General features: G+C 51.7%; 1 protein-coding gene across 4 annotated transcripts; it reads left to right on the top strand.

Annotated features, from left to right (window-relative positions):
* Window positions 1–1,521: 1,521 nt before the first annotated feature.
* Window positions 1,522–9,833, top strand: KIRREL2 (kirre like nephrin family adhesion molecule 2). Of its 4 annotated transcripts, XM_036441095.2 has the most exons (16): window positions 1,522–2,081; window positions 2,316–2,465; window positions 3,247–3,396; window positions 3,556–3,716; window positions 4,106–4,256; window positions 4,509–4,614; window positions 4,733–4,881; window positions 5,451–5,578; window positions 5,668–5,800; window positions 6,031–6,131; window positions 6,289–6,508; window positions 6,934–7,038; window positions 7,421–7,524; window positions 7,788–7,853; window positions 9,016–9,054; window positions 9,324–9,833. In XM_036441095.2, the coding sequence occupies exons 1-16, from the start codon at window positions 2,030–2,032 to the stop codon at window positions 9,405–9,407; spliced, it is 1,899 nt and encodes a 632-aa protein (XP_036296988.1). In that variant the 5' UTR covers window positions 1,522–2,029; the 3' UTR covers window positions 9,408–9,833. The 4 variants fall into 4 exon arrangements, with proteins under 4 accessions (XP_036296988.1, XP_036296987.1, XP_045438466.1 ...); XM_036441094.2 differs by having other exon boundaries at window positions 1,526–2,081; window positions 7,460–7,524; window positions 9,016–9,833; XM_036441093.2 differs by having other exon boundaries at window positions 1,528–2,081; window positions 9,016–9,833.
* Window positions 9,834–10,919: the final 1,086 nt, after the last annotated feature.

Here is a 10,919-nt window from a genome sequence, read left to right as displayed (position 1 = left end):
GCTCACATAGGATAAGCTTCTTCAGCCTGATTATCTCCTGCAGGAATTGGAACCCCGGCTGTGACTCCCTATGTGATCCTCCTCCAGGAACAAAATGAGGCATCTGGGCTGAACCCCTACAGTTTCGTCTTTCTTCTTCCCTCCCATATTAAATCTGTGCACTCCCACATTTTCTCTCCCCACTGCCCACACCCCTGGGAAATAAGCTGGATGCAGAGTGGGAGGTTCTGTCATAGGGCTCCTCACCAGATGGTGTTCATCGAGGCCAGGGTGTAGAGCTGTCAGTTGCTGGGGCCTTTAATTAGCACAAATCTTCCACACTCTACTTCAGCTGTTTTCCTTCTCTGCATGCTCCTGGGACCTCAGGCTCTCCATCTTTCCATGCCCTGTGCCCCAGAGAGTCAGGAAAGGGAAATGATATCAGATGTCTAGAAAAACAGCCTTACTGCCTGACTTCTTCCCTATGCTTTGAGAACGCTGGCTCCAAACTCATCCTGTTTTAAAATCCAGGTGCTGGATCCCCAAAACAGAAGCCAGGAGTTCAGGCCTCCAGACCCAGAGTCTGGGCCAGGACTCACAAGTCTGGGCCTCAAGGATCCAGGACTCAGGAGTTCAGGCCTAAAGTCCCTTCTCCCCACATTACCAAGAGGTAAATCCTCGCCCACCCCCCGAATTTAGAGCAGATGTTCACTGTCTATTGATTTTCAAGTCCTTCCCCTGGGTCTGTGTAGGGAGTAGGAGAGAAATAGTAGGTGCTTAAATCCACTGACTCTAAGACTTAAGACCAGATTTCTAACCCTGTCATCCTCTCCCAACTGCACCCTGCTGCAGGCAGAGGACCTAGTTGAGTCCCCAACTTCTCAGTCAACAGAGATCTGCACGGCCAGTCTTAGAATCCTGGAAGTCCAAGTCCCTGCTACTTAGGGGAAAACTCAATCTGAGCTCAGGAACAATACACAACCTGAATATGGGACCCCCACTCCCCCAGTCCCAACAGGCTCAGGAACGTCAGACCAAGCGTCCCAAGCCCACTGTCGCCCAGAAGCCGACTGGGGTCCCACCCCCCTTCGCGGTAGCTGCGAAGAGAACACCCCAGTGTGAGAACACCCCAGCTGGGCTGCAGGCAGCCGTCAGGACAAGCTGCGAGGTTCCCAGCCTCCCTGCCAGCCCCCACCAGGACCGCCGCCTCCCAGCTGTCGCCCAGCAACCACAGCTGAGTGGCGCGAAGGGCTGAGCCCGGACTGCAGGGTCTTGGGAAAGGAGGGGTTGTGAGCCTGGATTCCTAGATCTTAAGATGTGCTATGGTTTGTGGCAGTCACTAGGCAGGCAAAGGGTTATTTTGAATAGGGGGTTTGAGGCGGGGAGAGCAGAAGCCCCCTCTTCTAGGGGGTCCCAGCTGTCCCCCTCCTCCCCAGCCACGCTGGAGCCCTCTTTCTGACCTGTAGGCTCAGAGGAGCCCCAGCCCCGCCTCCCCAGGGCGCAGAAACTAGCGAGGCCCCAGGGGTTCCCATTTATAGCTCGATTTCCACTCAGCGCGGTCCCTCCAGGACCTGGGCTGAGCAACTTTCTTCCACTCCTCCCTCACTTCTCCTCACCCCCGCGGCCCTGCAACCCCGGCAGGTGCAGGTGTCCAACCTGGCCGACACCCCTCCCTCGGTCCAGGTTTTCCGGCTCCCAGAACCCAATAGGGGTGGGGCGCCCGCCCAAGAGGAAAGCCCTGTTCACCGGCTTCGGTCGCGGAGTTTCTTAATGGAAAGGGGGCGGGGCGTGCCGGTGCCCTGGCGAGTGAGATCAGCCCCAGGGTCTCAGAGAGGCAGCGAGCGGAATCCGCCTGTCTTTCAGAGCATCGGAGCCGGAGCCAGCGGCTGAGCAGATTTGGGACACTCCAGGCCAGGGACAAGGGTACGCCTCGCCTGGGGTGAATAAAGAGTCGGGCTCGAAGAAGGCTCCGCGCCTGAGTGGTGGGAGGTGTGCGGTCCGGGAAGCAGTTGGCAGGAAGTCTGCTGCATCTTGGGGACACACACTCAGTATGCTGGTCCCCGCCCTCCTCGTCCTCTTATTCTGCCTCAGAGGGCATGCAGGTACCTCCAAGGGCGGGGAAGGTGGTAAATATGGGGGTTGTTTGCCAGCCCCCGCTTTTACTAGGGTGAATGGGGCTGAGGGCCGGGACTCCTGGATCTGAGGGAGCAGAAGTCTGGGAGCCTGGGCTTCTGGGTCTGCGGGAAGAGGGGTTTGGGGACTGAAGTCCTAGGTTCTGAATGAGAGAACTCTTGAATTTGCTTTACTCAGCTCTGCTCCCTTCTTCATTCTCCTAGGCCTGTCACCCCACTTTCTGCAACAGCCCAAGGACCTGATGGTCCTGCTAGGGGACGAGGCCCGGCTGCCCTGTGCCCTGGGCACATACTCGGGAGTGGTCCAGTGGACTAAGGATGGGCTGGCTCTAGGGGGTGAGAGGGACCTGCCAGGTGAGGCTGTTCTCAGTACTGGGGGTGGGGTGGGGGGGGGGGGGGGGGGGCTGGCATCAGCTCCAGGAGATGCTGGGTGGAGGCTGTAACTGAAGTATCTATTCTGACATTTTTAAGTTTGGAAAATTAATGGGTTCAGGTAAACATTTGGGTGTCCTAAAAATTTTTGTTGTTGATCCTCACCAGAGGATACTTTTTCATTGATTTTTCGAGTGGAAGGGAGACAGGGACTGAGAGAGAGAGAAAAACAACAATTGGTTGTCTCTGGAGTTGCTCCCTGCTTGGGTGGGGGATCAAACCTACAACCAGGGTACATGCCCTTGACCAGGAGTTGAACCTGTGACCTTTTGGTTCAACACTAACCATGTCAGCCAGGGCTGTCTTGAATTTTTAGTTTATACTTTGGGGAAGATCCATGGGGTTTGAAGATTTTTATTTTTATTGTAAAATATTACTTAAAAACAGAAAAGTGTATAAAACATAAGTGGAAGATTTGCCAAGTAACTATAAAATAGATGCCCATGTAACCATTACTCAGGCCCAGAAGTCCTTCTTATTCCTTTCCCCTATCATAACTCCCTCCTCTTTACCCCAGAGATAGCATCTAATCTGACTTTTATGGCAATTGTTTTGTGGCTTTTTTCTCTCTGAATTTATCACCCCCCAAGTTTGAAGTGACTCTGGATTGGGAGAGGGTTAGTGTCTCTCAGCTCAGCACCCACTTTTGGGATTGGGACAGGAACTCAGAGCAGTGGTGTGACTGCCTCTTTCTTGATTCCAGGGTGGTCCAGGTACTGGATATCAGGGGATGCAGCCAGAGGCCAGCACGACCTCCACATTAGGCCTGTGGAACTAGAGGATCAAGCATCATATGAGTGTCAAGCTACACAGGCAGGCCTCCGCTCTCGACCAGCTCAGTTGCATGTGCTGGGTGAGGTTCCAGCCCACCTTCCCAGGGGTGCCCAGAGGGATAGCCAGTCCTAGCTTGTAGTATCAGAGTCCAGGGAGCACTGAGGAGTGGTCAAATAGAGCTGGGAAGATCTGGATCTCTGGGCCCAGAATCCAGCTCTGACCCCTGATCCATCCACAGTACCCCCAGAAGCCCCTCAGGTGCTGGGCAGCCCCTCTGTGTCTCTGGTTGCTGGGGTTCCTGCAAATCTGACCTGTCGGAGCCGTGGGGACGCCCGTCCCACCCCTGAGCTGCTGTGGTTTCGTGATGAGGTCCAGCTGGATGGGGCTACTTCCTATCAGGTCAGATGCAAGTCCCTGTGCCAGCCCTTATTTATTCAGGCAAATGTGGAGATTCACTAAGACCACAGGCTCATCTAGAGAAGAAAAGGGCATGGGATGGCAGGGGTTAAAGGGTTGGGACCTTTGGTGTATGATTAAGGGTGAGGACTCTAGGTCTGGATTACCTGGCTCAGTCACTCCTTAGTTGATTGGTCTTGGTAAATAACTTAACCTCTTATGTCCCTCAGCTTTCTTCTCTGTCCAATGAGGATAATAGTAGTATGTACCTCATAAAGTAATTGTGAGGATTAAATAAAGCAATACTTCTAAGTGCTTAGAAGAGAGCCTGACACATAGTAAGCACTGTATTAGGGGTAGATGAAATCATTATTATTATTCATAACCTCCAGACCCTGCTGAAGAAAGGGACCATTGAGTCCGTGGAGAGCATCTTATCCTTTACCCCTTCCAGCCATGATGATGGAGCCACCTTGGTCTGCCGGGCCCGAAGCCAGGCCTTGCCTGCAGGAAAGGACACAGCTATCACACTGAGCCTGCAGTGTAAGTGCAGTTGGATGCTGGTCCATGAGCCTGAAGTCCTTGGTGAAATGGGGGCCTGGGACCTGGACTCCAGGATATGAGGAAGGAGGGAGCTGTGGATCTGTGGTTTCTGAGGGAATACAGAACTGGACTCCTACTCAAAGGAAAGAGGGAACTGGAGATCCACACCTGGGGTGGAGGGGCTGGGAGTTGGACTCCTAGGTCATCCGTGGAGGTCCTTGACCATTCCTGATTATTGGCCCACCTCCACAGACTCTCCAGTGGTGACTCTGTCTGCAGAACCACAGACTGTGCAGGAGGGAGAGAAGGTCACTTTCCTATGCCAGGCCAGGGCCCAGCCTCCTGTTACAGGCTATCGGTGAGGATGATCACCTCTTCCAAGCCCAAAGCACTAGCTTGGGAAGGGTTGGAGCTGGGACATGAGTAGGTGTACCTGGGGAGCAGAGACAATACTAACAATCCCACCACATCCACAGGTGGGCAAAAGGGGGCTCCCCAGTGCCCGGGGCCCGAGGACCAATGTTGGAGGTGGTGGCCGACACCTCATTCCTAACTGCGCCAGTGTCCTGCGAAGTCAGCAACGCTGTGGGTAGTGCCAACTGCAGCACCGCACTGGATGTACAGTGTGAGCCAGGGCAGGACCATTATGTGGGCAAAGTGGGACCTGCTGAAATGGGCAGGTGGGGCGGGGGGTGGACTGAGTGGGGCATGGTTGCAATGGGCTGAGGAACGAGGAGGGGCATAAAATGTAGGCAGAGTTTGACTGTGCTGGGTGAATGCCAAATTGGAGCAGGGGCAGGTCAAGTAAGCAGAGTTATGGGCCAGGGGCCTAGACTTGGGCCCTTGAGGTTGCCATTTCTTTCTCTCTCTCTCTTTTTAAAAATAAGAATTCTTTTTTCTTTAAATATATTTTATTTTATTTAAAAGAGGAAGGGAGAGGGGAAGAGAGAAAGAAAGGACCATTAATAACAAAAGAGAATCATAAATTGATTACCTCCTGCACACCTCCCAGTGGGATTGAGCCCCGCAAACCAGGCATGTGCTCTAACCAGGAATCGAACTGTGACCTCTAGTCCATAGATCTACACTCAACTACTGAACCACGCAGGGCTGGTGAGGTTGCCAGATCTGAGTGGCTGACTCCAGGTCAGAAGGTGCAGCCCTCCCGGTCATGTGACCCTATCTTTCCTCTAGTCGGACCGATTCTACAGGCAAAGCCAGAGCCTATGTCTGTAGACCAGGGGGAAGAAGCTTCCTTTAGCTGTGCCTGGCACGGGAACCCGCTCCCACGGGTAACTTGGACACGCCACGGGGGTGCACAGGTAAGGCCCGTGTCTGGCTAGTACTGGTGGCAGGCAGCGGACGGAGCTTCCTCCCAAGGTTCTGCCCCTGACGCCCCTTCGTATCCCAGGTGCTGGGCTACGGGCCCACGCTGCGCCTTCCCTCGGTCGGGCCAGAGGATGCAGGCGACTATGTGTGCAGGGCTGAGACGGGGCCCTCTGGCCTAGGAGGCGGCGCTGCAGAGGTTAGGTTGACTGTGAACGGTGAGAAAACGGGACTTCTTAAAGGCCTGGGATGGGCAGAGCTATAAAGCTTTCTAGAAGCGGGGCCTGGGGGTACCAGTGGGAGGCAGCGAAGGCGAGTCTCCGAGAGGTTTGGGGTTTGTGGCCTGGTTGGTTGGGGTTAGTGAGGAGTTAGGCCCGGCCTTATGGAAACAGGCTTTGGTTGGGAGGGCGGGGCCTCTACTCTGATTGAACCACAATCTCCAAACAAGCTCCCCCAGTAGTGACCGCCCTGCATTCATCGACTGCCTTTCTGAGGGGTCCCGCCCGCCTCCAGTGTCTAGTCTTCGCCTCCCCCGCCCCAGAAGCCGTGGTAAGGAAATGTCCTTGCCTTCATGACCCACCCAGCTATGATCCCTGAATTCCCAGCCAAACTCCCTGAACTGCATGACTACCTCTGATTCTCCCAACACCCTGGCTGTTTCCCTCCCTCCTTCCCAGTCTCCTCTGATCTCCTTTTGTGCCCCAAGGTCTGGTCTTGGGATGAGGGCTTCCTGGAGAAGGGTTCCAGGGGTCGGTTCCTGGTGGAGACTTTCCCAGCCCCTGAGGGCCGAATTGGACAGGGTCCAGGCCTGATCTCCGTGCTACACATTTCGGGAACCCAGGAGTCTGACTTTAGCCGCGGCTTCAACTGCAGTGCTCGTAACCGGCTGGGCGAGGGAGACACCTGGATCAGCCTGGGCCGAAGAGGTGAGACCTGAAGCTTGAAGACCCACAAATCTGAGGGCCCCAACCCCCAAAGTCTACAATCCACAAACTGAGGGCCTCCAAATGCAAAGACCCCCTAAACCTTGAGAGCCTCAAAACTATAAGTCCATTGACTCCTGAGACACCCCCAAAATAAATTACATCAAATACAGAATCCTAAACAGAGACACCCCTCACATTCTGGTGCCCCCAAAATGGGACTCTCCAAAGTTAAATTTCTCAAATTCTAAGACTCCCTAAAGCCAGAGAGTTTACTTATGAAACCCCAATTTCATAAGCCCTTAACCCCCGGGTATTATGAACCTTGGGTATCTCTAAATTTGGCAACTTTTGAACCCAGAGACCCCAACCCAAGCCCTGATGCTGTTCCCCAGTTCCTCCTCAGACCATTCCTCTTCTCCTTGCAGAAGTGCTGCCTACTATACGAGTTGTGGCTGGGGTGGCCTCTTTGGCCACCTCTCTCATTATAGTCATCACTGGGGTGGCCCTCTGCTGCTGGTGCCAAGGCAAGGGTTAGTACCTGAGCTCTACTCCAATACCCTCCTTCCCCCTCCCAAAAAAAATCCCCCACACTTGCCCTGCTCACTGACAGGCCCTCAAATACAGAATCCTAAAAGCCTGGCCTTGGGACCTGGCCCAGTGCTGCCTCTCTATCCCCTGGTGGACATTGGCTCACCTTCAGGCCCTGGTGCCTTCCTGAAGCCTTAACTCCACTTCCTCAAGGTCAATACTACTTGTCCTCCCAGACCAGGACTCTCAGTGGTTCCTAACCTCGTATCCTAATCCTCCAAGTCCTCTACGTTCCTGCTCATTGGTCTCCACAAACTGTGACCCTACCCCATTGCTTAGCTCTGCCTCCGTCCTCCCACCCTCACCCACTGTTCTTGGCCTCAGCCTCTTTCTCCAAGCAAAAGAACCAGGTTCACATACCAGGAAGCAGCCATGGTTCCAGTTTGCGGGGCCCTGAGGAAGAGGAGACAGGCAGCAGTGAGAACCAGGTAGGAAGCCAGGGACCCCAGATCAAATTGTACCTCTAGACCCAAATTGTGACCTAGTGTTAACTGGGCCCCTAAACTCAAATTGGGCCCTAGTCCCAACATTGACCCCAGACCCAAATGTCCCTCAGATTCAAATATGCCCCTGACCAAGTTATTCCCTAGATCCAATATTTCCCCAGGGCCCTTTGTTTTCCTGAGCCTAGACCCCAGCTGGGATAGGAGGATCCTATGGCCACTCCTTCTCACTAAGCATCCTACTCCAGGGCTCCATCATGCACATGGACAGCAGTGACCTGGTTCTGGATGAAGAGGGAGCTCTGGAGACTAAGGTGAGTGTTGGAAGGGAAAGGACTCCCTTCTCTGTGTCTCCAACTCTTTCACTACTTCTGTCCCTTCCTTTATTATTCTGTTGCCCACAGCGCAGGGATCTAGCCCCCTGTCCTCCTTTTCATGCCTCCTGGTCTGTCTCACCCACCTTCACACTCTAGTTTGCATATCTGCTGTCTCTGCCCACATATGTGTCCTAGCCTTGCACTCCATCTTTAGCCCCAGGTCAAGGTTCACTCTGTCTGTGCTTTCCCTATCATACTCATGTTTCGGGCCTCCTGGTTGCCTCACCTTGGTTGCCTCCCTAGGCCCCTTTCACTTTCCAGGTCCCACACTTGCCTCACATCTCCCCAGACTTGCTCCACCTTTAGGTTCCCTTTTCTTTCTCCTCTGTACCTAGCACATGCTATTCTGCTATTCTTTTGGCCTAAACCCCTCATAACTTCCTTCCCATACCTACCTAATTCTCTCCTCCAATTCCTCTAGTCTCAATTCATACATTTCTGGTTCTAGAAAACCCATGCTTCCTTCCTCCCTCCCTCCCTCCCTCCCTCCTCTGGTCATTCTGTCCATGTTTCAATGCTCACAACCAGGACCACTCTGATCTTGGCTTCTCCTGATCTCTGTGCTTAAGGTTCCCCCATCACAACCTTAATCATCTTACCTGTGCTCCTCCATAAAGTTCCATAATCACAGTCCCAGCCACTCTGCCTTACTTCCCCCAGTACAGTGCTGACTCCTTTGGGCTCTGTCTGGTCATCTGTCACTTCTCCTTTGGCCTAGTATCTCCATGAGGACAGGGCCAGGTCTATCCAGCAGCTGCACAGGGCATGACACAAAATCAAAGCCATGGGGCTGATGGACAGATGTGTGAATAAATATCTTGGTCTCATTCTCTCTCTTGCTCCCTCTGTACCTTCTTCCATACCATCATCCTTCAGCAGGACTATATCCTTCTGTCTCTGCCCATATCTTTCTGTTCCTTTCTTTCTTGTCACTGTGTTTGTCTTATTTGGTCTTCCCACCAGTCTATATGTCTGTCTTTCTGTCTCTGCCTGCTCCTATTTTTATCTTTTGCCTCTCACTAGCTCTGACTCAATCTCCATCAGTGGTCCTCACCCCCCTATACATTCACATACTCACAAATCTCATTTGTCTCCTCAGGACCCAACCAATGGTTACTACAAGGTTCAAGGAGTCAGTGTGAGCCTGAGCATTGGCAAAACCCCTGGAGATGGCCTCTTCCTGCCACCCTCTTCTCCCCTTGGACCTCTGGGTACCCCTCCTTTCTATGACTTCAACTCACACCTAGGCATGCCTCGCCCCTGCAAACTATCTAGAGCCCAGGCAGGTTATCTCACCACACCCCATTCTCGAGCTTTTACCAGCTACATCAAACCCACATCCTTTGGGCCCCCAGATAGGGCCCCTAGGACTCCCCCGTTCCCATATGCTTCCTTCCCCACACCTAGCCACTGTCGTCTCCAAACACATGTGTAGCATCTCTCCAACTCAAAAATGCTGGGATCTTCAACTTGCCATACAGATTGTCCTGATTTCTAAAGAACCAGAACACGTTAGTGAACCTACTTCTCCAAAACTAAACATTGAGGAGAGTGATAGATCATTACTATTGCCTGGATTATTGATGGACAGTTTGCTCAGCTAAAAGGAATGCACTAAGTGGGAGCAAGATGGCCACTATGTCCACCTATTCCCCTGTATACAAGAGATTCAAGATGTCAAATGGTCCCTTCACAGAGGACTAGAGACAGGGAGTGATGGGAATTAGAGGCAGATGTAGAAGTTGTTTTCAGACACTGAAAGAAGATATTTCAAGATGACCACTTGCACTGAGAAGAAAAATAACATAGGGAAGATTAAGATAGAGCCCTAGCTGGTTTGGCTCAGTGGATAGTGTCAATCTGCAGTCTAAAGGGTCCCAGGTTCAATTTCAGTGAAGGGCACATGCCTGGGTTGTAGGCTTGATTTCCAGTAGGTGATATGCAGGAGGCAGCCAATCAATGATTCTCTCTTGTCATCTCTTTTCCCTTCCTCTTTCTTCCTTTCTGAAATCAATAAAGATAAATATATACCCTGTTTCCCCGAAAATAAGACAGTGTCTTATATTAATTTTTGCTCCCAAAGATGCGCTAGGTCTTATTTTCAGGGGATGTCTTATTTTTCCATGAAGAAGTATAAAGTACACATTTATTGTTAAATGAAAATAAAGGAAATTTATTACCTGTATATGGTACGGTAGTACGGTAGTTGTCAACACAAACCAAACAAACTGTGAATCCTACAGTATCAAGAATTTATTCATTTATTCAATGACAATCATGTCATCATCTTCTGGAACATCATAATAACAATCCAATTCCTGAATTTCCTGGTGAATTTCTTGTGACTCCATTTCTTTCAGAATCAGTGGACTAAATCTCTCATGTTTAGCAATAACACTGTCTTTTAAATGAGCAATTCTTGTCAAGGTAGCCTGCTCGCAGTACATTTGCAATGCAACTGTCAGTGATTTTCTCCCATGAATTTTTCACCCAAGTCACAACTTCTTGCAGTTTAGGTTTCACAAAGTTTCTGAGACAGAGCCTAGGGGGGGGCCTTATTTTCAGGGGGATGCCTTATATTTCACTCAGAAGGAAACCTGTAAGTAGGTCTTATTTTCAGAGGATGTCTTATTTTCGGGGAAACACAGTATAAAGATAGAGGCCCACTAGGCCCTGTCCTGGCTCTCCCTGAGGCACACTTTGCTTGGCTAATGGAAGTGAAGCCAAGATGGCAGTTCACTCCTTGGGAACCCAAGATAGCCACCATCTTGGTCCTTTCCACCTTCCTTAAAGGCCTGAAAGAATTGGGTCCAAGGAGTGAGGACAGGGTGAGATTGTCACTGGAGGGGGTGGGGGTGGAATCTGGGGATGAGAGATATATGTGTAATTTTAAAAATTAAAATTTGTCTTCAGGATTCTCTTGGCATTAAGGCCCTTCCTCTACCCTAGGCTCTGAAGTGACTCTAGGAGCAATCCAGGACCCACACCCAAGCCCCTTGATAC

This window comes from Pipistrellus kuhlii, unplaced genomic scaffold, assembly GCF_014108245.1.
Source record: "Pipistrellus kuhlii isolate mPipKuh1 unplaced genomic scaffold, mPipKuh1.p scaffold_m20_p_17, whole genome shotgun sequence".
NCBI lineage: Eukaryota > Metazoa > Chordata > Mammalia > Chiroptera > Vespertilionidae > Pipistrellus > Pipistrellus kuhlii.
This window is presented reverse-complemented; position numbering and strand designations above follow the sequence as displayed.